The sequence below is a fragment of the Colletotrichum godetiae genome, assembly GCF_030913485.1.
Source record: "Colletotrichum godetiae strain CBS 193.32 chromosome Unknown BDP55scaffold_14, whole genome shotgun sequence".
In the NCBI taxonomy this organism is placed as follows: Eukaryota; Fungi; Ascomycota; class Sordariomycetes; order Glomerellales; family Glomerellaceae; genus Colletotrichum; species Colletotrichum godetiae.
Genome location: NW_026851262.1, coordinates 642766 through 667146, shown reverse-complemented (window position 1 = coordinate 667146; position 24381 = coordinate 642766). Strand labels below are relative to the sequence as shown.

The following is a 24381-nucleotide window of genomic DNA, read 5'->3' as shown; positions in this document are numbered from 1 at the left end:
AGCGTGGTGAGGTCATTCCGCCATGCAGAGAACGAATTGAAGGCAGCGGCAGTGAAGAAGGTCCTAAGCACGGAGCCTTCCATGCAAAATGCGGAGAGGCGCGACCAAGCGACGCTTGCCGACAAACGGTTGGTCCTGGGTGGCCCTCTAGGTCCCCCTTCCCCTATGGCTGCCGGGGAAAGACCTGGGACTGGGTGGGTTGTCATGCCCCGCGAAAAGCTGTCAAGGGGGCGGGTCTTCTCACCCTCTTTGAAGTCCTGCTGACCATTTGGGGCCTGAATGTTGGGGAGAAGTGTGGATGACTTCAATTTCAATCATCTCATGCGAAAACTGGGCGGAAGCTTAGGTCTATTGATTGTTCTATTTGATAGTTCTCGTGCCTTCATTACGAATGATTTCCATTTTGCTTTTCCACTCATCAGGAAAGGTTCTGTTTCAGGCCTACATCTGTAACTGTAACCCAAGAACCTCTCAGCGTGCATTCACTCATGTCTGTTTCATCATCCACGAACAGTGCCGTTGTGTGTATTTTCTTGTTTGCTTTTTTACGTTCATCCCATGATAATCCTCCCCCGCCCTCTCAACCAACCGGCTGGATGCTGAAGAATCTCGATCGGATGTCGTCCGAGTTGGACTTGCATGCAACGGCGGCCCTCCTTGTACGCCTGTGCGACCTGGCGGCGTTGCCCGTCCCGTTCGCGGCACCTCCGTCGCATACCAACGGGACCGTAGCCGTCCCGGACGCCTCGTAGTCGGCGGCACTGCGCGAAATGTGTCAGCCATTTTTACGTGGATTCTCGTCACAGCTCTACGTGTGAATTAAATCAGTTGACCTACCCGTCGTCACCAGGGCAAACCTTCTCGATGACGGTCATCGTGCCATTCTGCCAGATGAACTGCACGCTAGCGTTGTCGCAAGCGTACCTCGGTGTCCGGCCGTCACCAGGCACCGGCACTGATGAGGCGTTGAGGTGGCATTGCGTGTTCAGGATGGTGCTGTCGTCGTTAAAGGTAAAGTCGAGCGAGTCCGCCGTCTTGCCATCCGCTGCCTCGGCGGCGAAGTTTTGAATCTGAAAGTCGTCGGGTAGGTTGCAGTCTTCTGATGACTCGACCATGGCCATAAGCGTGTCGGGGACAGCTGACATGTATGAGACCGCAGCTTGTGCCGCGGGGGCGGCGATGAGGAGGAGTGACAGCTTCATGACTTGACTGTTTTCTGATTTACGATGGTGATAGGTAAAGGTATGATCAAGGATTGTAGGTATACACTTTTAGATCAAGTGCGCCAAGGTAGGAGGATGAAGCGTGCGAAGAACCGAGGAGAAGGTGGAAAGATCCAAAAGATGGGATGATCAGAAGTCAAGGACTATGCTGATCTATTAGTCCTGCAGGCAGCTGCTTCTCAGATGGACCTTTGTGTACGGATACAAGGCCCGGTTTAAGCACAGGATCACAGACCTACATAGCAGATCTCCTATGCCGTTCCTTGCAGGAAAACGCTCTTCAGGGGTGACTACGATGACATGATGCATAGCTAAACTATCATAAAGGGCGAGAGCAAAACGCAGATCCTGATGTAATCGTCCGGCCGGCCCGCGTTTAACGGGATGGCTGAGGTCCAAGCAGGTGGTCTCCTAGCTCCATATTAGGGGAGAAAAAACATTCCCAGCCCGCCATTAAAGATGGACTTCTAGGTTGCTTTAGTGCAGGACTTACGATTGGCCATTTGTAGCATATACGAATGGTAGCAGTGATAGCGGTGCTGTGCGGAAGGTTAATGCTCGTTGGCTAGGAATTTTGGTCCTTATTCAGGGGAAACGTTGGATTTGATTGGCCACTGCATGTTTCATGTTTCCCAGCAGCGCATCCTGCGCTGGTCCACGCCTGGGCTGTTGATCACATCTGAGATGTCCCCTTTCTTGGAAGCGGACGCCATACGACGGCTAAGTTGGCACTTGGGTAAATGTAGATCTCTGCCCCACTACCCTTGGTTTTCCGAATGCTGTTGAGGCGGGTGGACGGCACTATTCTGTCAAGGGACGTACGAGAGGCTGTGTTCAGGGGGCTGGGGCTCCAGGGTCTCGAGTAAGGTACGGATATGGCTTCAGCGCATGAGGGACCTGGAATTGGAGGGACTAAGCTCATGGCCCCATGCTGCAAGGGAACAACAAGTGACGAAGCAAACGGGAAAGCTTGGACGGACGATCCTGATGCGCGGCTCTGCTGTCAGAGTGAACACTTTGGCTGGCTGGTTTGGCCGGGCCGTTTAAAGAAGGAAAGAAGAAACAACACTAGGTACTGGGCCTGTATTGCGTCTGTTTTCCTGGCTCATGTTGGCTGCGTTCAAGTACAGATACGAGATGTATTTCATGGGTGAGTCAAGTTACCTAGACACGGCCTAGGCATATACGCATAATAATCTCTGGTTTTAAACCCGTACGAATACACGGCGAGCTGGTCGTGTGGGAAAGTCGGCGAAGTGGATGTGAAGCAAAAATAAACTACCGCCAAACCATTGCTGATGCCTGTGTTCCTAAGGTGAGCACCGGTATCATCTGCCTGAGAAGTTGTCTCGTCCATTGCATAGACGTCGTTTCCCTCGAGATTGCCATTCATGTCTTTGCTTAAGGGAATGGTCCTGATTCATACTAATAGAAGCATGCGGAATTGAGGCATTGCAGTGGGAATACGGAGTAGGTCATCAGACATTTCCGGAATATGTAGACAGCCGTGACAGCGTAGGTAAGGTACCTTATTCGGGCATTTCGTTCTCCGGAAGTACGAGCCAATCAGAGCCTATCGGGTATAACGCAGCCAGCTCCTCCCAAAGACCCCACTGCCTGGGACTCCAGAAAGCCCCACTAATCCAACATCCTGCAGCCTCTGATAAACCCCAAAGCACGTGACCGCACAAACCCACCCGCCGAAATTCCCAATCCACCATTGCAACTTTTTTTTGCGGTCGCCGACTTTTTGGCTCTTCCCCCTCCCGACCATCACGACAATACTAACCCGACAACCCATCGTCATCCAGCATTCAAGATGGCCAAGGAAGCGCCCGTCAAGACCGGTCTCATCACCGGTCTCAACAAAGGACACGTATGTCGAACCATTACCACTACCGCAATCATCACCGCCGCCGTCCCGACCTGAAAGAAAAAGCCCCTCGACAATTCTGCGAAACGAAATCCTCGAACATCGATATGGAAATACGATTCGAAGATGGATACACACATGGAAGATGAACACACAGAAGAAGAATGGGCTTTTCTTATCAGGAAGGGAAATTGGCGGCATGCCCCCTTTTCCCCCCACACCCGCTTCGTCTCACCTCGTGGAGGATCTCTGCACAACGCCTCTCTTTCCACGAGGGGACCTTATTTGCAGAAGATGGACGCTGACCGGTCGTGATTGTTTCGGAAATATAGAAGACCACCGCTCGTGTCGTCAAGCCCCGTGTCTCCCGCACCAAGGGCCACCTGAGCAAGCGCACCGCTTTCGTCCGTGACGTCGTCAAGGAAGTCTCCGGGTAAGTTCCAATTCATACCATCGCGAAGTGTCGTACACTGCGTATCAACTTTGGATGCTAATCATGTTGTTCCTCGATAGCCTTGCCCCCTACGAGCGCCGCGTCATTGAGTTGCTCCGCAACTCCAAGGACAAGCGTGCCCGTAAGCTCGCCAAGAAGAGGCTCGGTACCTTCGGCCGCGCCAAGAGAAAGGTCGAGGAGATGACCCGCGTCATCGCCGAGTCCCGCCGTGTCGGTCACTAAGCGACTTCCAATCGAGAGAATTCGTCGACAAAAAACCAAAAATGGGGCGCAACGGGGTTGTTGTGTTGGACTGGCAAACTACTGGGTTTATATGGGTCAAGGGCGTGGTCACAGCATGAAAAAGTTTGTGGTCTATTTCTAAAACAAATCAACGGAACTCCCCCGTGTCATCATGGAACGATGATGCCTTCACGACAAATACCAAAATTTCAAGCACACTCCATTGCTGCCTCAGACTATTCACTTTGGCCTTGCTCGTATTTCACTTGTCTAGACGTGATGGTATACTTTCGTGAACTCTTTTGATTGCCGACTTGGCCATATTCTATCTGGTTTACCCTGTGCCCCATGAAACTCTAATTCATGAGTATGCTCGCCCTGTGAAAGTGGCCGAGTACTGCAACATTGTTCAAGAAATGCTCAGTCTATTTCTTTCCAGGCAACTTCAGCCACTTGGGAAGTTTCTTCGCAACGCTACCATCCCCACTGCCCTCCCTCTTCTCAGGTTTCGACGACGAAGCATCAGCCTGCCCCTCATTTGTGTCATCGCCTTTGGGAATGTCAGGGATTGTGACATCCTGGGCCTTTTGAGCGACGCTGCCCTTCAGGAAGGGCTTCTTGCGGATATCTACTGGCACGCTGTCGTCCCAGACCAAATTCAGTAACACACTACGTGTGAGCTTGTAGTCATGGATCAAACGGTTCTTTGCGCTTTCGTCATCCTTGATGATCACCTTGCTGCCAGATATGGCCAGCTTGAAGGGCTGGGTATTGTAGGCCATGACAGATCTCACGCCCTGGTAGAGGGTTGCACCAGTAGCTTCATGGCCGAATGTCCACTGCGCTGATGTGTTGTCCGGAAACCGCACCTTCATCGGAACTGTAGTAACAGCTGCAAGACGGGCTTCCTCCGCCTGTCTTTGCGCCTCCAGCTCCTTGTCTGAAGGGAGTCTCTTGTTTACTGCGCTCTGCTGGAGTCGAGCCTGATGAAGCTGAGCGTGGGCAATTGTCGGGGCATAGTCATCCTCTGGCACATCTGCAAGGGCTGCCGCTGGAGTCGTTCCGCTTGGAGCCCGGAAGATGCTGACAGGTTGCAAAGGGTCTGTCGGCTCTGCTTGATCAACATCCATAGCACCCGCTACCGGCGCCTCCTGGCTTGCTTCGTCTGGTGCTGGGATGTCACCTGTCTGCTTAGTAGTTGTGCCCTTTGGCGTCTCGGCTGCACTTTCCACTGCCGTTGACTCTGTTCCCTCGGTAGCGCGCGCCGGAGCTGGAGTTGGGGCCGCTTTCTTCTCCTCTGCCTCAACCTCGGAAAAGAACCGACTTATTTCCTCCATAGCTTGGAACAGCGTGCGATCCGTTTTCTTGAACGACAAGCGAATCAAAACGCTGCCGGAATTGTATCCCAGCTGTGACAGTGTCTTCTGAAAGTCCTCAAATGTGCAAAGCTCCCGGCCCATGATGTTCAGGACTGGCGTCTCATAGTACATCTGCCCGCTTCCGCTCACGCCTCCGCTTGTTGTTTGCGCGATTCCCCGCGCTGTAATGTTGAAATTCTTTCCATTCCCAGCGACGCCGCTCTCAAACTGACGCAGTACCTTCCATATCGTAAAGTCGCTGGGTAGCTTCTCGATTAAACGACCGTTAGGTGCCGAGTTGGCTTCGGGCATCGGCAGCTGGAGTGCGACGGAGACGGCCGACGGTGTTTTGGATTTCTGGACGAGCTCGAGTTTGGCGCCGGGGGTGAGGCCGCTCACTCGCCAGACCACGGAGAGGTCGACTGTCTTCTGTTTGTGCCTACCAAATGATTAGCCTAATGCGATGGAGAAAAGCCTGGACGATTAAGGTACTTCAAGAGGTATTTGTCGCTCGAGACGTTGAGCTTCTTGCATGCCTCTTGGAGAACATCTGTCATGTAGGTGCCTGGGCTGACCTTGACGGTAGCTCTCCGCAAATCCGTGCCGATGACCACCACGTGCGACATCGTAGCGAGTGAGAAATGCCGTGGGCGAAAATGCAGTTTCCCGGTCTTCCAATGAACAAGGAAATCAGTCGCAATGAAGTCGTTGTTTGGTCAGGATTGGTATCTGGTCTGAGATATCGTGTTCAATATGTTGTTGGCGGGGTTCGAGTCTCGGCGGGGCGGCGGCGTTGCGTCAAGCTCAGGTAGGTAGTGTATTAGTTAAGTAGAAGTTGGCGGAAGGACGACGAAACACAAATGACATAAAGCCCAGCTCGGCCAGGTGTCCAGTATAAGCGAATGTGTATACGTATTCTGAGCTTTACTGGTCGGCCGTACGTGACACTTGTTGCATAGGTAGTATCAGAAACAAGAAACTGTAGACGGCAAACAGTCGTTCTCTTAGTTGAGTCGTTCAACAGGTCCTACGAAAGTATAGGTAAGGGAGGTACGTAAGGCTAGGAGGCAGGCAGTCAGGGTGCTCCGTCAGCAGAGGCGACGGGAGCCGGGCCCTGGCCGGGGAGGGGAGGTGGGACGTGCATCATCAAGGACCACCACGCTGGAAGCTGCTCTAGCCAAGCTCAGGCCAATCAGCGAGCTCCAGCCTGCTGTAACGTGGATTTTCCGACCGCTTCGGCCGCGCCATGCGTGTTTGCCTTGCCCTGCAGTAGCACCCAAGCACTCAGCAAGAGCAGGCAGGTAGCGCTACACCTCAGCATTCCGCATCGGCTCAACTTCAATTGCAGCCACAACCACCTCCAAACGAAGCACTCCCCATCAACGACGACGACCCCACGACGCACCACCACGCGGCCAACCTTACGATCCATCACGAAGTAATCACGGCCGACGAAACGACCTTGAGGATCCTCCAAATCATCCGAGAACCCAGCGGTCACTCGCTTTAGGAGCCCGAAATGGTACGCTCGTCATTCCCCCTCACCTCCTCAGCCTCGAGGTGCAAAAGGAAACCCCCTCCAGCTAACCAAAAGTCCAGAGCTCTCCCTTCTCCATCAGTTCGTCTTCCTTTTAATCCCCTAGGTCCATTTGCCTCTATATCGGGGCCCAATTCCTAACTCTCTCCCCCTACAGATGGCGGTGCCTGCGTCGCAATGGTCGGCAAGGACTGCGTCGCAATAGCCTGCGATCTCCGCCTCGGCCTCCAAGCCCTCACCGTCTCCAACAACTTCCCCAAAATCTTCCAGTACGGCGACGTCTTCCTCGGCCTCACCGGCCTCGCCACCGACGTCACGACCGTCGGCGACCTCTTCCGCTACAAGGTCAACATGTACCGCCTCCGCGAGGAGCGCAACATCGCCCCGACCACCTTCGCCAACCTCGTCAGCTCCTCCCTCTACGAGCGCCGCTTCGGCCCCTACTTTGTCTCCCCCGTCGTCGCCGGCCTCGACCCCAAGACGGGAAAGCCCTTTATCTGCGGCTTCGACAGCATCGGCTGCATCGACTTCGCCAAGGACTTCATCGTCTCTGGTACGGCGTCTGAACAGCTCTTCGGCATGTGCGAGAGCTTATGGGAGCCGGATCTGGTACGTGGCACATGGAAAATATATCACCCAAGGAGGCTAGCAGAAACTAACGTAGAATGTCACGCAGGGTCCTGATGAGCTCTTCGAAACCATCTCCCAGTCGCTCCTGAACGCTGTTGACCGAGATGCACTATCCGGATGGGGAGCGCACGTGTACATTATTGAGAAGGACAAGGTCACGAAGAGACTGCTCAAGGGCAGACAAGACTAATTCTCGCGGAGGAATTCGGTGTTGGGGAAGAGAAAACTTGATAGAACCGCTACAAGTGGACGGTTTCTACCTAGCTTGTACCAATAGATGGACGTGATCCACTATGAGATGGCTACCGAAGCCTGCATGAACTAGACAAATGACCTTGATTTACGTCCTTATTCGCGTGACTTTTATGTCTGGACGTTGGCTGCTATGGTCTATGTACAGCTCTGTGCAATGTTGCCAGGGCTACTACTATGGTACAAGTGATCTATGGTCTAGCTTGCGCTGGCCTCTAACCATCTAATTCTCCTTCTTTGCCTTGGTAGACTTGATCGCCTTCGTCTGACTGAAGTATGATCTCTCAACAGCCTTGAGAACCTCATCAATGAGACTAAAAATCGGAGTCAGCAGCGGTACACGAGCGAGCAAGAATGGGGGGAGGGGGGGTATACTTACATAACAGGGGCGCTGATGTACAAGACCGCCTTCCACTCCAACCAGTTCAAGGGAAGGATGGAGAACAGGTTCTGGAGGAAAGGAGTGTAGAGAAGCGCGAAGTGAAGAGCCATCGAGAGGGTGATGGCGTAGACAAGCTTCATATTGGCCCAGAGAGGCAGCGACAGCAGAGACTCGCTCGAGGACAGCGCGTTCATGGCGTTGAACATCTCGATGACGACCAGAATGGAGAGCGACACAGTCGAGGCGGACTTGGCGGAGCTGTTGGCGAACATCTGGCATCCAATCTCGGGGAAGTCTGCAGAGCAGCGGTGGAAACGGGAGAGGTGGTAGAAGCTGATCTGAGGACCCTCGGGGTTGTACATGAACCACCAGGCATAGCCAGCAACAGTCGCAACACCGACGTAAGTGCCGATAACCAGGTAGCGGAAGAACAACCAACCGCCGATGAGGGGCTCGTCACGCTTTCTGGGCTGGCGCTTCATAATGTCGTGGTCAGGGGGGTTGAAAGAGAGCGCGGTGGCGGGAAGACCGTCGGTGACCAGGTTGACCCAGAGAAGCTGAACAGGAATCAAGGCCTCCGGCATACCGAGAGCAGCAGTGAGGAAGATAGAGACAACCTCACCAATGTTAGAGGAGATCAGGTAGCGGATGAACTGCTGGGTGTTGTTGTAAATGGAACGACCCTCCTCAATAGCAACCTCAATGGTAGCAAAGTTGTCATCAGCGAGAACCATATCGGCGGCGAGCTTGGAGACATCAGTACCAGAGCCCATGGCGACACCGATATCAGCCTTCTTGAGAGCAGGAGCATCGTTGACACCGTCACCAGTCATGGCGACGACCTCACCCTGTTGCTGGAGAAGGTCGACAAGCTTGGACTTGTGGCTGGGCTCGACACGGGAGAAGAGAGATGCGTTCCTGGCGGCTTCGTTTGCCTCGCTTTCGCTCAGGTTCTCAAACTCCCTGCCAGTGAAACTCTTGCCCTTGAGGTCCTCATACTCGCCAAAGACACCAATCTGTCGGCAAATGCTCTCTGCGGTGTTGCGGTTGTCTCCAGTGATGACGATGACACGAATTCCAGCGTTCTTACAGTGGCGGATAGAAGCCGCAACTTCCGGGCGAGGAGGATCAAGCATACCAACCAATCCAAGGAAAGTCATGTTCTGCTCGATTTGGGCGTACTGTGCGGTAGACTTGGCAGACTTCAAGGCGGGGTTCTCACCAATGTTGTCGACGCTGGCAAGGGCAATAACGCGAAGACCACGGTTACCGTAGTCAACAACTTCCTTGGCGATCAAATCGGCGAGCTTGCTGTTCAAAGGCTGGCGCTTTCCGTTGGCTCCAACAAGGGTGTGAGTGCAGCGTTCAAGGACAGACTCAGGGGCACCCTTGACCAAAAGCTTCTTCTCTTGGCCGTTCTGAACAAGGACGGACATGCTCTTGCGATCTCTAGAGAATTCGTAGGTAGACAGACGGGGGAGTTGGCTCTCATACTGAGAGCTAGCATAGTGGAGACAGTCCTCGGGGTTGCTGTTGGAAGGCGCACACGGTCCAAGCTTCTCAACAAGAACTCTCAGAGCGCCCTCAGTTGGCTCGCCGACGTTGGAGAAGTTACCCTTAGCCGCATCATAGGCGAGCTTGGAATCGTTGCAGACGGCAGCGACCTCAGTCATCTGGCGGACAGTGGCAGAAGAGCGCGTCAAATCGGTGACCGTCTGGCCTCGGAGAGAGATAGAGCCCTTGGGAGCAAATGTGGTGCCTTCAACATCGTGCTCAACAAGGTCTGATCCGTTCTCGCTGATGTAGACAAGCTTGCTCACACTCATCTGGTTGGTGGTGAGGGTACCAGTCTTGTCGGAACAGATGACGCTGCAGCTTCCTAGGGTCTCGACGGACGGCAAGCTTCTGACCACGGCGTTCTTTGCGGCCATTTTGCGGGTTCCGAGAGCCAAGCAGGTAGTGATGACAACGGCGAGACCTTCGGGGATAGCGGCAACGCCGAGAGAGACGGCGATCTTCAAGTAGTAGATGGCACCCTTGGTGAAGGATCCGTGGCTGGGGTCGCTGAAGTGAGGGATGTTGATGAGCCAGACAAGGATGCAAATGACCGTGATGACCTTTGCGAGACTGTCGCCGAAGTCGTTGAGCTTCTGCTTGAGAGGAGTGGGTTCCGAGATCTGAGCGGTGATGCTCTCGTGGATGTCGCCAATAGCAGTTTGAGATCCAGTCAAGACAACAACAGCCTTTGCGCGACCAGTAACAACAGTGGTTCCGGAGAACAGCATGTTGGTCTGATCTTGCAACACGGCCCTCTCATCCTTGACAACATGGTCGCAGTCTTTGCCAACACTCTCGCTCTCTCCAGTCAAGATAGCCTGATCGACATTGAAGCTGTTGCTCTCGATGGCGACAATGCGGCAGTCGGCAGGAATGCGATCACCAATGTGAACGGAGACGATATCACCGGGGACGAGTTCCTCAGCCTTGACACGGGAGACTTGGCCATTACGGATGACGTTGGCGGAGTTGGCAGAGTACTCCTGCAGGGCGGCGATGGCTTTCTCGGCGCTGCTCTCTTGTGAGACACCGACGACGGCGTTGAGGATGAGAATGGTCAGAATCTGGAAGTCGGCATTGTTAGCCGGGCAAAGTCTGGGCATTGTGGGTATTCGCATCCAAGATTACGTACCACTGCTGGGTCGACGAAGGCGCTCCAACCTTCCTCGTTGTCGAAGAGGGCCAGAACGAAAGAGACAGCGGCAGAGCCGAGGAGGATTATGACGAGTTGGTCCTTGAATTGCTCGAGAATGAGTTCCCAGATGGGCGTCGGAGGTTCTTCGGGGATGACTGCGGACAGACGATTAGCACGAAACTATCGTGGGTTTCGTTTCGAGTCGCAAGAGCCAACTTACCATTCTTGCCATGCTTGGTGCGCGAGGCAATGACTTGATGATCAGTAAGACCGGTCTTGGGGTTCACTCCCAGAGTCGAGAGGACCTTTTCGGTGGGCGAGGCGAATGCGCTCTCCATCGCGAAAGCTGCGCTGCGCGCAAGACGTGTTATGTCGAGAACCGTCACTATCTAGCCGAGTTGCAGCGGCTGTCGGAATATGTTGTCGAATGAAGACGATGGGCACGAAGGAACTCTTCAGGGAGTATTGAAGAGTGAAAGGAAAAATCGAGATCCGAACCTTGTGAAAGAAAAGGTTAAGGATGTAAAGGAGGAAAAAAGGAAGGTGCTGGAAAAGTTGCGATCAAACAGACAGCGTATCTTATTGCCGTTGCGGTGGGGCAGAAAGCTGAAATCGTCGCCGAACTCCCACCGGGTTTCCAATACGCTCTACGTGTTCGTTCAGTGGCCGTGGACGGGGAGGCAGGTTTGCCTAACAGTGCGATACGGATAGCTGCCCCTTCTGGAACCTTTTTTTTTTTGGCCGTCGAGGAAAGATCCCGAGCTTGTCCTTCTCGGGCTAGCGCTGGTGGGGGAGCCCCTGTAACAAGAAACAAGACTCCCAAGGTCCCAGCAATTCACCTGTGCGTCCCTGGCAAACTGGCCCATATCTGTCCATATCGGGGGACCAACCACTGCGGCCCCGAAGAAAGAAAACGTGGGGCAGGGGCCAATTAGAACCACCAAACCGAAGCCGATAATCCGGAGCGTAGGGCAGAGTGGAGGGGGAAAGGGGAGCTCTTTGACGTGAACCTGGATACGGTACGAAGTATGTACCCGCCCAGCTGACCTGATAAGCTTACACACTGGTGCGACTCCAGTGCTGACTAACCGTCGAATATGCCTGGTCGTGCCTGGCTTGATAACTGCGTGCCGCCCGGTGCCTGGGAGTGAGTGGAAGTCAAGGACCAGCAATGACATAATCACCTCCTCACGTGACTGGCTAGAGGTTCCCTTTCCGATTGAGGCCCGCCGTCCCCGTCTTCCAGTGGACCAGCACTAGGCCGCTCCGGAGCCACTTGGGCGCTCGCGCCGAGCCCGAGTCAGGGTTTAGGAACGCCGCTAACGTACGGAAAACGGCCTGCAACCATTGCATCCACATCGTCCGCATGTCTTGCGTAAGGCAGGACGAAGACGTGGGCCATGGAAGCGACTGACACCCACTTTGAAGTCTTGGTGGTCTCGAGATCAGGTCTCCCATGCAGTCCTGCCATACACTTATAGTCAAGCGACATGAAGAACCCATACGGTCAAGCCACCGAGACTCGTATGGTGAGCGGCGAGAACGAATGTTCGGTCCAGAGTGATGGACGACTAGATGGCTAGACTGACGGGGAGGTTTCTTTGTCTCCCGCTCGCTACGCCGCGCATCAAGACATGGCGCTGATGGGCCGCGGTCCGTCACCGCCATGTTGAGTTTTTCATCTTCGGACGCGCCATGCTGAACCAAAGTCTGCATCGAGCTTCAGCAGGAACTCCGAACCGGCGGCAGCTTCATCTTCCGGCAGAACATGTGCTACGATGACATCCAATTCGCGTCCAAGACGCAAGATCCACAGATCTTGACCCGACAACGATGCACACTAGAGACGCGTTCTCTGGCCCGGTGGGCAGGCTGCATGTCGCAGGTGCATTCCTCCCGACCGGCTCGTTGGTAGATTCGCCGGGTGCGACTGTCCACCGCAGGTCCGTACCACACTGTGACTTCTCACGAGAACCAATACTACCGTATGTAGAGCTTGATCGTCGTCAATATGTAGAAGCCGGCATAGGAAGAACGATGAATGTTGAGTTCCAGCTCCGTGATTCGGCCGGAGTCGTTCCTTCGGCCAACAGTCCGCTTTCCTCATTTTTTTGTTAGTGTCTAAAGTGCTGTGCCTGCTCCTCCTTTCCTCCTTCCTCTGGCCCTCCCCGTCATCCGTCTTGAAAGAGCTTTCCGGCCTCGAGATCCTCCTTCCCTCCTTCGTTCTAGTGACCCACGCTGGCTTTCCTCCCGTGCCTGGACTAAGAAATCCCACGCCGACGACGGAACATCATCCTCTTCTGCCTCAATCCTCTCGAGCCTCGCACAGCTGGCAGTCCCAGCAAATTTGCATCACTCATCTCTTGGTGTTGATACCATACATCATGTTTTGAATCCTCTTGGAACCGCTATTGCTTCCTTTTTTGGTGTCTTGGAACCCAGTCTTACCTCTTCTTTCTTGGACTTCGCCATGGCTTTGCCACCACCACCACCACCAGGCTCTGCATCTCTTGGATACTGCTCCCGCTCCAGCTCCGTCCGAATCAACCGTAAGACAGATTGCGCCGCATCAAATCCCCCATCGCCCGGGTCACAACAAGATTCCATTACGTTTGATGAGGTTTTCGAAAATGTCGACCTTTCATCCGGTCTCGACGGTCTGCGCATTAACGGTGTTGAGGCTTGGAATACTTTGAGCAGCATGGCTGCTTTAGGATTAGAGCCCAACAACGGCGACTCCAACGACGATCTCCTCATTCCGTTCCCTCGGATATCAGTTGATGGCAGCGAAGACGACGACCATGAGCTTTCGGATTCAGACACTTCCTCCAAACGAGGTCCTTTCCATAAATGGATGAGAACTCTTCATCGACGCGCCAAACAGCGACCGCGGCCTATCAACGGAGATGGTGCCTTACCTTGGAAGCTTCTGGATTCGGCTGATAGGTCAGCACTTTCTCGGAGGACTCGCCATAGGAGATCATCATCAGGTTCATCTTTTGGATTCGTCGCTGCGGTGAAAAGTGCTAGTGTCAGTCTTGCTAGCGGCAGTGCTATAACTCGCCCTCGAGGCAACAGCCGCCGCTCACTGGCCTATTCCAAAACCGAGCGAAGCAGCAGAGGTTCTTTCACTGCGACCAGATTTTCAGAAGACAGTTGTAATGTCGAGTGGCCAACTCAGGCTGATCCGTTGGCTACCGAACGCGCTTTGCAGCGTAGACGCATTTTGGAGGAACTCATCAGCACCGAGGAAGGTTATATTGCAGACGTCCGCTTCCTGATGAATGTGCGTCGCCAATGCTGTCTAACAAGAGGTCACACGACGTACAAGAAGCTGACTTTGATAGGTTTACATTACGATACTCGCTTCTCTGCCCACTCTGCCACCGGGGCTTAGGTCCTCGATCAACCGCAATCTCACAGACATTGTTGAACTCCATGAAGAGCTGTTGGGCGACCTGCACCGCGCTGTGCCGGACTCAGAGTACACTCAAATGGAGATTCCGCCGTTGCCCACAAAGTCTCTTGGTCGTGGACACCAGCGAATGAGGAGCCTTGATTCTGTACCAGAAGACGATGACAAGGCCATAAGTTGGCTTCAAGAAGTGCCCGGGATGATATCCGAAGCACAGGTTGCCGGAGATGTGGCAAAGGTGTTCAGTAGAAAGGTAACTACTCGAGACGAAATCTCGACATGACCAAAAGTCATTGCTGACCCTGTTCTGCAGATGAACCGTTTCTTCATTTACGAAGAATACGGTGCAAAGTATGAGATGATGATCAAGGATGTTGCTTCAGCTCATCGGACTATGCCGCAATGGGACACCTATCAGAGAGGTATCGAGACACTGGCTTCATCGTTGGGATCTGCAAACAGTCATGCCGACCAGGCGAAGAAGTCACTGACTATTGGAGATCTCCTTGTCAAGGTCAGCGACGCGCCCCTATTGGTATCAGACATGGTACTGATGAAGTTTTAGCCCATTCAGCGGATCTGCAAGTATCCTCTGCTTTTTGCCGAACTTTTGAAGTATACGCCTGTGGCAGACTGTCCGAATTCCCACATGGAGGTTGAAAGCGCTCTTTTGCGATTGCGAGAGGCTACAGCCGAGATCAATCGAGCAACGAACGACAGGCGAATGAAATCCACACTGGAAAGAACTTGGGTTCTTCAAGATAGGCTGGTTTTCCCGGAACAAGTAAGTCAGCGGCACAAGGCACTCACGAAATCGTGACTAATAGATTTGGGAAGAAACTTGACGCAGCCTCCAAAAACCGAATCAGGTCCTTTGGCCATGTTGAGCTTTGCGGTGCACTGCATGTTTGCTGGCAAACAAAAGACGGCGCAAAAGGACAGTACATGGCTTGTCTTCTCTATCACAATGTCTTCTGTCTAGCTTCAGCCAGCAAAGTGGACCAGATTTACACCATCCAAGCATGTATCAACCTGGCCAGTATTAGGATCGAGGAGACGGATAATGGGAGAGGTTTGTAGCGTTCCTTCATGAATACCCGAGTATCTCTGCTTACATTTCAAAGGTCTTCAATGCCACACAGCTCCATTCTCATGGAAACTGGTATTTGAGTGCGATTCCCAACTATATGAGATACTCATGACTGCCTGTTCGCCTCGAGAACAAGAAGAATGGCGAAGCCGGTTGTCGGTTGCCAGAACGGGAGAGCAAGAGCAGATCGATCCTAATCTGTACAGCTCAATGTCTTTGAACATGAAGAGTCTTGGTACGGTGTTTAGAAAACCAGGTTTGTCTCCCCCCCCCCCCCCCCCCCCAAAAAAAAAAATCTTCGGTTCATGTTGTTGACAACTACCCAGGCACTGTTGCCCGTCGGATATCGATTCATCGCGCTACCACAGTTGGCCCAAAATCACCCCTGTGTCAAGTGATTCTGAAGAATACCAGTGTTATGCGAGACAGTTCAGATGCTGCATCCACAACATCTATCAATCGCTCGCAATCACTGCTCACAACAAATCCTCGCGTTCCAATTATTGCGCCTCCACGAGGTGAGAGAGCTCGACTTGAAGCTCTCATGTCTGATGTCTGGAGCCGAGATTTTCTTCCGTTCCCCGGTATGACTGGTCGATCTCGCTCTGAACACTTGGTCCGAAGTTCAGCCAGTACAATGATGCGGAAGCTCAGCGTTGCAAGCATCGCCAGCTCCTTTGCAAAGAGGTCCAACAGCGTTGCTAGCATGGGCAAGCTCATTCCTGACGACGATGTGGGAGAGAAGCAAGAAAATGCGCATCACGGACATGCCTCAAAGCTCTACAGAGGCGAGAGTTCAAACATCGAGCACGGTCTCGACGACGAGGCTGGTGAAACAACAAAGAATCGTTTGCCCAAAATCGACGACGATGTCGAGGTTATAAGCACGGTTAGCGCTCCGGCGACCCCGATGTTGAATCCGGCCAAAATTCTTGTTCATGCAGATCCAGTCGAACAACTACGGCTGGAGCATATGTACACTGGGGACGCGTACACGTCGAGGCCATCCATTCTGCGCACTGCGTCGGGAAACAACTTGCCGCGAGTGCGTCGAGACCAAATCACCGACAGAAGATCACCCTGCCCTTCAGAGAAAGGTAGCAGGGAGCATCAAGTTCGGGGACCAAAAGCGCCCAAGCTGTCTCACAAGGCGTCGATGCGCTGGGGAAAGGTTGGCACATTGAACAGAGACGATTTGGTGCAGGGCATCCGAAGCTTCTTTCGATGAAGACGAGCCGTAGCTTTTGGCCCTTCGTACGCATCAGTGAATGAATTATGCCAGAGAGACGAGAATCGGATGCGAAAGAAGGAGGTTGCACGTCACTATCTTATGCCCATTGGCTATATTCATTGAGGAACTCTGAGGGGAGAAAGCACCAAGTTCATAGGAGGCTATTCTTAGCTCAGATTGTTTTTGTCGTCGAGTTGACGAGAGTATAATGATACCCTTTGCGTTAAATTGATCATTATCCATCGCAATAAGCTACACACCTTGAAGTTACACCAGATGATGTCAGTGATGCCATCGTGAGGCTTGACTCCTGGCAATGCCTCATTCTGCGGACGTCCGTCTCCATGTCTTGGACCTTCTTGGGACAGTGGATGTTGAGCTCCCGTTGTCAGCCCCACCATAGCAAGCTGCCGTGGCCAGTGAGGTGACTTGCATTGATGTAAGGTACCTCGGGACAACAAGGGCGGTTCAATTGCGCGGGCAGTGAGGCAGGAGAGGACATGGCAAGGTAAGTAGGTACCTTGGGCCAAACGCTTCCTTCCCCATCTAGATCATTCCAGCCGCAAGTTCACGCAACGTGTAAACACCCCTTTGGCCTATTTTCCTTGGTCTGAGATTAGCGGTGACGTACTACAGTGGTGCGATGCAGGAACGCTCAGAGTCCCCGGTACCTAATGGGCGAATTTGGCGACGTGCCTGGACCAGCTGGGCGATGCACGGAGCACATTGCTGCCCCGCTCCCTGCCCGGGCAAGCTCCCCAATGGCGGGGCAGTGATGAAAGGCAGTCGCGTGTTCCCGCACCTATGACGTACCTTCCAAATCACGAGCTTCCCAGCTCTCGCCCTCTCCTCCTAGCGTAGCTGGGGGAAGCTCCCCCTCTTCAGCTTTGTTCTCATATTAAAAGGGTACGGCATACCTTGAGGTCCCTTCTGTATTCTTCTCTTCAGATCAATCAACCAAACAAACAACTTCCTGAGATATCTAGCGACCTTCGTCTAACACGCACATTACTATCAATCTTCAAGACCTCCATTGAGAGTTCATCATTCAATCACTTACCAACACATACCACACCCCACCACTATCACAGTCAAAATGGTTCGCGGCGAGGCTTCCCAGACCAAGGTCCACTTCAAGGGCCAGGAGGACGATTTCATCATCTTTGTTGAGGACCCCGAGCTCTACACGAAGTGGAAGACCGACAAGACTGTTCCTCTGGCACACTTCGTTTCCTCGTACAAGATCTTCGTCACGCACAAGTAAGTAGTGGTTCTACATTTTTATTCTCCTCTCAATCATCACCATTGCTCCGCCTGGCTGTCTTTCTGTCATCAAGCCAATTGGATTTGAAGTCTGCCACTCTGTTGGCCCCGGCCTATGGCATGGTGACAGAGCGGTCGGACCTCCAGTCGCTTGCTTCCAAACAATCGACACCTGAACGGCCTACCCCGCATGTCTACGCATTACGCACAGCGGCTAACCTGATGAACTAGGCAAGGTACTCAGGGCCAGTACGACACCGCTTCCAAGTCCACACTCGAGAATGAGTTTGGCACCAGCGTCGACGACGACGTGATCAAGATAATCCTTGAGAAGGGCGATTCTCAAAACGTTGAGGTAAGGCACTTGAAATTCATCCATCGTACAAAGTGCAATTTGCTGACACATTATCAACAGTTTGCCGACCGCCAGGGTCCCAAGAACGATTCCCAAGGAGGCATGGTCGCCCACTAGAGAGGTCTTTCAACCCCCGCCGCAGTCGCGTGAGGCTAGACGCAAGGGGAGGCATTGTCACATACGGTCGGCCGACACAATCTTTAGAAGGTTTAGACCTCATGTGAGCCGACCCAGACGATTTCCTGGCGCTCGACATTGCAGCGGCCAAAGGCGGGCGTTTGTGTCTTGAGGCGTTGAGGTCTGGGGTGGTGTGTGCAGCGCTGGCAGCGAGGCTTTGCGCTCGGCGGAGCGTGCCTAACAACGACAATCCGAAAGAAGATGTCTTGAAAGGGAACATTAATCGCGTCTCTCATCAACCAATACTAGCAATGGAGGATGATGTACAAGGTGTGATAACCTTAAAAATCTCCTTCGAGCCCGACAAGGGTTCAACATCGACGCCATGGTCAAGCATGGAGTCGATTGCGTGGGTTTACTTAGCGAATAGCTGAATAATGAGCACATGACTTCTCTCAAACCACTGTATTATTTTGTACATCTCATGGTTGTGACTAATTGTGACGAACGGAAGTGGAACTGATGGTTACATAATAGCCTGCTGCACAATTGCTGAGAAACTCACCGCGGTCACAAAGCTTCAAAAGCTTGGCCAGTCACTGGATCCGGCCGACAGACCCGGAAACTGACGAGATTGACTGCCTATTGAGCAGGCTTTCGCGATATGGTTGACCGACCGGGTGATTCTTCAAAAGAAGCTCTTTCCGACGGCTTGGTCAGGCTTACTTCATGTAAATTGACCACCAGGAATGGGCGAGAAACCCAGTCTATATAAAGACGGTTTTAATGTATTCGAATATGTGCAAGGCTGTCAAAAGTGGGGATACGAGTCGTTGGGGGCGGCGGTCCCCGTTAGCTGTCCGCTGTGTGTTCCTTGTGCTGGACCTTGCGTCGTTGGTCCGTTGGCTGGTTTTCTCTCTCTATCTCTCTCGTGTGGACTTGTGATGTGGTGCGCGCGCCCGTTTCCAAAGTGTTTCGGGGAGCCGCTGCGGTGCCTTGGCCCCCCGCCGACCCCTGCCTATAGCCGCCCCGCGCCCCTTCGCTCGTTGCCTCCACGCGCCTCAAACTCTGAAAGGGGGCATTTTGATCCTTTTTTTTTTCTTCTTCGTCGGGGGGACGAGTAGGTTGTGTGTGTGTGTGTGTGTGTGTGTGTGTGTGTGTTGTCACTGATTAATACCTTGAAGTCATCCACACACCCACCCTTTTCAGCTGGGAGAGAGAAGGGTCGATGCAAAGCAACATGATGAAGAAGAAAAACCTTGATGCTTCTTTGCAAACCATCGGTTTTCTTGGCTGCGAGGGGAAAGTATAAGTGCGAAAGAGAGGCAGGAAAGGCCAAGAGCCATGAGCCGTGAGCTATGAGACCATTACGGTACAGCGGCAAGTTAATAATCTTTGACTTTTTCTGAATTAGTATGTCCCGAGAGGCAATCTGAGAGGGATGAACCCCATGTCGCTGTATGCCACATGTCACCGCATGTTAAGCTTGTTTGCCGAGATTGCCGTCACATCGTGTCACTTCACAAGTTCATGGAGATGCGGTGACAACTGGGCATTGGTTCTGTTGATTTTTTTTCATTGGAATTGTTTTTGTCTTGATATTAGGTGTAGCATTGGTTGCTTCGGTCTCTATAGACCAAGGCTACGTCTCTTGACAGCGTTTTTTTTTTCTTTGAGCGGCGGCTATTCCAGGCAGAATCTCTCTCCAGTGTCCCGTCTCCCTTTCTCTTCTCATCCCATCCCCCCAAACCAGGATCCCCCACCCCGAATGTGTTGTTGAGCCGAGCTTCGGGATGATACAATGCACCCTCCAGAACATGGGAGGTGGCATGCTCCAAAAGCGATGTGCCAAGGAGCCTCCTGTCTCTAGTCCTGCGGCTGCCCCCAACTGACCCATGCCCCGGTCCACACGCCACCCACTATGTGTAAGTCCATGGTAAGCCGATGCGAAACAGGACGAACGACGACCACATCCACCCACACACACCACCACCGCAACCGCCACGAGAAAGTATGCCCACGCTGAGATGACTTGAAGAGGAAAAAGGCCAAATAAGGTTATACCGTTATCGAGCCGTCGTAGCCGAGAGTTGAGGAAGAATCATATAACCCTTTGTCGTCAGGAATAACGCCGATGCTGGATGCCGTGATATCGATTGGGATCGTTATAAACATGAAAGGAAAAGTAGTAAACAAGTTGTCATGATAGCTCAGGGAAAGAATGTTGAGGATTCGTCGATTCTCCCGAGTTTGTTTGGACTTGCTCGCCGTGGGGGTATACGGAAGTCTCTCTGACAGGTAGTTCATTGTACCGTGCGAGGTCGAGACAATTGTATCCGTGGCGGGAAGAGGCGAGTGCAGTCTATACGCGAGAGCCATTGCGGCCTCTTTGAGGAAGGGTCCAGGGCTTAGCGCAGATAATCTGGTTGACAAAGTTAGTATGGTGTCTAGTGTGTTGTGGGCTGCAGGTGAACGTACCTCTCCTTCGCTGTAGGCCCAAAAGTAAACAACCAACCCGACAATGTAGTAAAGAGCAGAGTTGGTACCCTGGTAGATGAGGGCGGCGGCGAGGGTGGTGAGAGGGAGGATGATGAGGCGGAACTCGAGACTGCGGTGGATTGCTGAGCCGGCGATGAATCCCAAAGGCCACTCCAGGGCCACCATGAATAGTGCCATGATGAGATTGATAATTTGTAACACCGGCACGGGCTTGACAGCTGGGTCCAGCGTTTTAGTCAAGAAGTCCCAGAAGATCTTGGGCCAGAAGAAGCCCTCGAGAGCAGCGGCAAATTGGTCTGTTCGCGGATTGTTAGTATCCAAGGTGCTTTGGCCTTCATGGAGATGTCCAACTTACAAGCTGCCGCGCTCATGACAATGAGCCGAGCCCAATGGTTCTTAATAAGACGACCCATGTTTCTCAATTAAATAATGTTATTGACTTTTTGCGTGGAGCCTTCTTTTCCTCTCTCTTTCTGATTGCTCAGTTGTATTGTGAAATCTTTGATCCCTCTTTTGCCTGTTGCGTTGGTGACTTTTGTTGCGACCCTGCTGTGTCCGTCCTCTTTTCCCAAATAAACCCGTTGAACCAGTGAATGAAAGGAATGAAGGAAGCGGTCGTCGAGATCGAAGCCCTCTCTTTGGAATAAATCGGGTAGTGGTGTAAAAGGCGACTAGGTCGAAAGGCAAACCGTGCAACGGCGAAAGGAAAGGAATAGGTACCGGACCTGCGGGTTGAAGAAAGAAGTGAAGGCGTTCGAACCGAAGAGTGTCGATATTAAAAGAAGGATATCGACAGGCAAGTGCGCAGCGCTGGCGAGGAAAGAAGAGAAGGTCAAGAGGAAGGACGAGAAGTGTCAACCGATCAATGAGGCGGGGGAGGACGACAGATCTATATTGAGACGAGAAAGTCGGGATCGATGAGACGACTTGGACTGAAGGTGCAGACCCAGACCAGGGTGCGGTTGCTGGTGTGTGCCTGGCTGTGTAAGAGGTGGAGGATGATGTGGGCTTGGTCCAGCCCAGTGGGCAAGACGCCGAGCCGCACAGAAAAGCTGGTTGAGGCTTGTATCAGAATGGGCCCCGGGCTAGCTTGCTGGGCAGGGTATCAGTGTCGGGTGTTTCTGGCTCGATGCTGGAGCGAGTTCTCTAGAGAGCCAGGTACGGGCAATCTGATCTATGATGACAGCGGGCATCCGAGCGGCATTGAGACGTTTCTTGTTGCGCGAGGGGTCTTGGTTCTGCTATAGACCAGCCAGCAGAACTAAGAGGCGAAGCCAGGGGTCAGGCTGGCGTTGGCGATGATGTTGGTGGTAGTGGTAGTGGTGTTGGTGGAGGTGGTGGCCAGTGTTCCAAGAAATGTGGGCAGCGGTGACGGCGTGTGTGATGTTCGTGGACCAGGATATCGTAGGATCTGAAGGCTGAAGCTCTTTGCGTTGAGGCTCTGTGGGAGATATTCTCCTAGTGCCGGGAGACCGTGGTGAGGTACGGGGTATGAGGCAGTAGTCGGGATGGTGAAGCGTTGTGGTGGAGTCTTTGGTACGTGATGTTCGTCAGGGATCTGTGCTCTATCGCCCCCGTCGCATGAAGGTTGTTTGATGATCAGACAGGACGGTTGTCAGGGACACTGGTGAAGCAAGGAGGTGGAAGAGGGACAGAAACGACGGCTGGTCGCACACGCGAAAGATGGAGGTAGACGAGTTTTAAGAAACGCCAGCTTTTGGGAGTCTGGTCGGACCAGAAAAACCGGGGTAGGTGATCTGGTCGGTCCATCTAGGCGGGATTGGATGCAAGAAAGAAGTGCAGTGCAGAAAGCGGCGCAGAAAGCGGCATCATACGTCCGTCTGGCATGGCAGCGTTACGGCGCTACCATACCCGCCCGACCCAGCCACGGCCATGGCCGGCCATGGAATTACAGTCGAGAGCCAGTTGAAAGTGGTCACACAGGTTTTGGAGAAGGGCGATTAGGCACTAGAGATAGCTCAGCCAGGGCCCCCAGGGAGGCTGAAGCCGTCACTTGACTGCATGATGGGGGATATGCGTGGGTGAAGGATGTAGGCGGGCGGGTACGGATGCAATGTTGCCCAGGATGGGTAGGCGAGGCCAGGCCGCGGTGAGAGAGTTGAGGGACATTGTTTCCTGCAAGCAATATAGGTAGTGGAGGACGAGGCGAGGCGCGGGGCTAGGCGAGTTGAGGATCGGTGTGCGTGAATGGCTCGAACAAGTAATGAGAGAGCATCCGAATGGGAGTTTTGGTGTGCAATGTTGAGTGAGTTGACGAGGTCGGAGGGGCCTAGGAAAGGGTCGAGTGACAGAGGTGGTTAACGCATCGACGTGATTGGACCCGTACGCACAAGTCGTGGGCGGTTAGAGAATGGGCTCGGACCAATGAGACCCCTTGCCACTTCTCCTCTGGCAGACCGCACCTGCCAAGGGACCAGGGGTGAGACTGGGGCCGTCTGGTGTGCCGTCAGATCATCGCATCCCAGTGGGAGGAAGGGACGAGATGGGTACCTTTTTTCCCACCAGGAAGACAGGGCAGATTTAGGTACCTTTCCTGTCATCCCAGCTCTGCCCTCTCGTCTAGGTATCGCCTCACAAACCCTACTCCTGGTCAGCCACCTCACGCACAGAAGATGGACAGCACAGCGCGCACTCTACCTCACCATTGCAACTCCGCAGAGGGGGTTGCACTTACACTACAGCAGGCCATCTGCCGTCGCAGTAGTCAGTAAGTGCCCTGTAAGACCCCAGCCTCCAGCGAAGCAATGTGCCACTTTTGGAGGAGAGGTCGATGATTTACAGGCCAGAGGTCGATTTAATTAATCTAGCTTCCGTCATTTCAGCAAATGAAAATGCAGAGAAATCTACGATAGTCGAGCGGGAGAGGATAAACAGGCCAAAAGAAACAATACCCGCCATTGCCTGTTTCCGAGCTCTTGCCTTACGTTTATTCGCAAGGTACGACGGTAGCAGTGTCTAAGAAAAGCATCGCGGTCCGAATGATCGTGGTCTTCTCCTTCCAAGTAGGTCATCACAATGGCACTTGAGGAAGGAGGACTGCTTAGGTAAGAGGTACGTCTCTCTACACCCTCTTCGCTTCGTCCGCACTCGCCTGTCGCACGAACTCTCTTGATCTTCCAGATGGCGTCGAAAGCGTAACAGAGATCGCGCACCCACTCGACTCGACAAGACGATACGACACAGCCTAGGCCACCCCGAACTTCAGACCAGAAGAAAATTGTCCCATTGTGCCCTTCGTGCCTCCCATCCCCGACTTACCAACGCCCACGCTGAGTTCATGCCATCTGATCCTCTGCAAAACTCTGAGACGGCTGATCAAAACCGCCTCAGACACACGCAAGTTCCAGAATGGCTGTGCTGAGGCACAGCTGGTTTGAGAAGATGGGACGGCCTCTCGTTGCCCGGTCGCAGTCACCGTCTCGTCCGACACCCAACCCTGTCCTCCACCACCACCACCACGAAACCCCCCCCTGTCCACCTTTGGACCGCAACGCAACATGGACCACAGACCCCGGTCCCATTGCCCTCGAGAGAGTCCCTTTCTGGCTGGAGGTTGGCAAAAGCTGGGCATGCCACATGGGAGATATTGACAAGGATCGGACTTTTCTTTCTTTTTCCCTCTTGTCCCCCCCTGCTCGTCTGCTCTTGGGGTCCGTCGCATACTCCACAGCGGCCACGCTCTTCACCGTTGTCCAAAGTCCCAAACCCGCGATGACGGGGACTAGTGTACGGCACAGCAGCTGATGGAGAATCATCAATCGAAACCC

At 53.2% G+C, this 24381-nt stretch overlaps 8 protein-coding genes across 8 annotated transcripts; 4 read left to right on the top strand and 4 right to left on the bottom strand.

Annotated features, from left to right (window-relative positions):
- Positions 1 to 299: 299 nt before the first annotated feature.
- On the bottom strand, positions 300 to 1665 carry BDP55DRAFT_659465 (uncharacterized protein). The gene is made up of 2 exons (XM_060574548.1): positions 838 to 1665; positions 300 to 761 (listed from the first exon to the last, which is right to left on the bottom strand). The coding sequence occupies exons 1-2, from the start codon at positions 1200 to 1202 to the stop codon at positions 581 to 583; spliced, it is 546 nt and encodes a 181-aa protein (XP_060431479.1). The 5' UTR covers positions 1203 to 1665; the 3' UTR covers positions 300 to 580.
- A 1377-nt stretch (positions 1666 to 3042) lies between these two features.
- On the top strand, positions 3043 to 3772 carry BDP55DRAFT_549017 (ribosomal protein L36e; the record flags this gene model as incomplete). Its single annotated transcript, XM_060568897.1, has 3 exons — positions 3043 to 3099; positions 3429 to 3529; positions 3610 to 3772. 3 exons carry the CDS (start codon positions 3043 to 3045, stop codon positions 3770 to 3772), a joined length of 321 nt encoding a protein of 106 aa, XP_060431478.1.
- A 425-nt stretch (positions 3773 to 4197) lies between these two features.
- On the bottom strand, positions 4198 to 5756 carry BDP55DRAFT_692774 (UBX domain-containing protein; the record flags this gene model as incomplete). Its single annotated transcript, XM_060577156.1, has 2 exons — positions 4198 to 5569; positions 5623 to 5756. The coding sequence occupies 2 exons, from the start codon at positions 5754 to 5756 to the stop codon at positions 4198 to 4200; spliced, it is 1506 nt and encodes a 501-aa protein (XP_060431477.1).
- A 620-nt stretch (positions 5757 to 6376) lies between these two features.
- BDP55DRAFT_659451 (proteasome component PUP3) lies at positions 6377 to 7630 on the top strand. Its single transcript, XM_060574547.1, has 4 exons — positions 6377 to 6652; positions 6730 to 6748; positions 6825 to 7276; positions 7344 to 7630. The coding sequence occupies exons 1-4, from the start codon at positions 6650 to 6652 to the stop codon at positions 7485 to 7487; spliced, it is 618 nt and encodes a 205-aa protein (XP_060431476.1). The 5' UTR covers positions 6377 to 6649; the 3' UTR covers positions 7488 to 7630.
- A 142-nt stretch (positions 7631 to 7772) lies between these two features.
- Positions 7773 to 10961, bottom strand: BDP55DRAFT_727181 (calcium-translocating P-type ATPase; the record flags this gene model as incomplete). The annotated part of the gene is made up of 4 exons (XM_060579262.1): positions 7773 to 7863; positions 7929 to 10552; positions 10621 to 10778; positions 10844 to 10961. 4 exons carry the CDS (start codon positions 10959 to 10961, stop codon positions 7773 to 7775), a joined length of 2991 nt encoding a protein of 996 aa, XP_060431475.1.
- Positions 10962 to 12855: 1894 nt separating this feature from the next.
- Positions 12856 to 16441, top strand: BDP55DRAFT_86332 (RhoGEF domain-containing protein). The gene is made up of 7 exons (XM_060581277.1): positions 12856 to 13909; positions 13971 to 14291; positions 14352 to 14552; positions 14604 to 14822; positions 14876 to 15110; positions 15163 to 15384; positions 15455 to 16441. Exons 1-7 carry the CDS (start codon positions 13094 to 13096, stop codon positions 16354 to 16356), a joined length of 2916 nt encoding a protein of 971 aa, XP_060431474.1. The 5' UTR covers positions 12856 to 13093; the 3' UTR covers positions 16357 to 16441.
- A 781-nt stretch (positions 16442 to 17222) lies between these two features.
- On the top strand, positions 17223 to 18554 carry BDP55DRAFT_659442 (shwachman-Bodian-diamond syndrome protein). The gene is made up of 3 exons (XM_060574546.1): positions 17223 to 17619; positions 17854 to 17977; positions 18038 to 18554. The coding sequence occupies exons 1-3, from the start codon at positions 17456 to 17458 to the stop codon at positions 18092 to 18094; spliced, it is 345 nt and encodes a 114-aa protein (XP_060431473.1). The 5' UTR covers positions 17223 to 17455; the 3' UTR covers positions 18095 to 18554.
- A 1902-nt stretch (positions 18555 to 20456) lies between these two features.
- On the bottom strand, positions 20457 to 21006 carry BDP55DRAFT_727178 (uncharacterized protein; the record flags this gene model as incomplete). Its single annotated transcript, XM_060579261.1, has 3 exons — positions 20457 to 20516; positions 20573 to 20889; positions 20949 to 21006. The coding sequence occupies 3 exons, from the start codon at positions 21004 to 21006 to the stop codon at positions 20457 to 20459; spliced, it is 435 nt and encodes a 144-aa protein (XP_060431472.1).
- Between the last annotated feature and the right edge of the window lie 3375 nt (positions 21007 to 24381).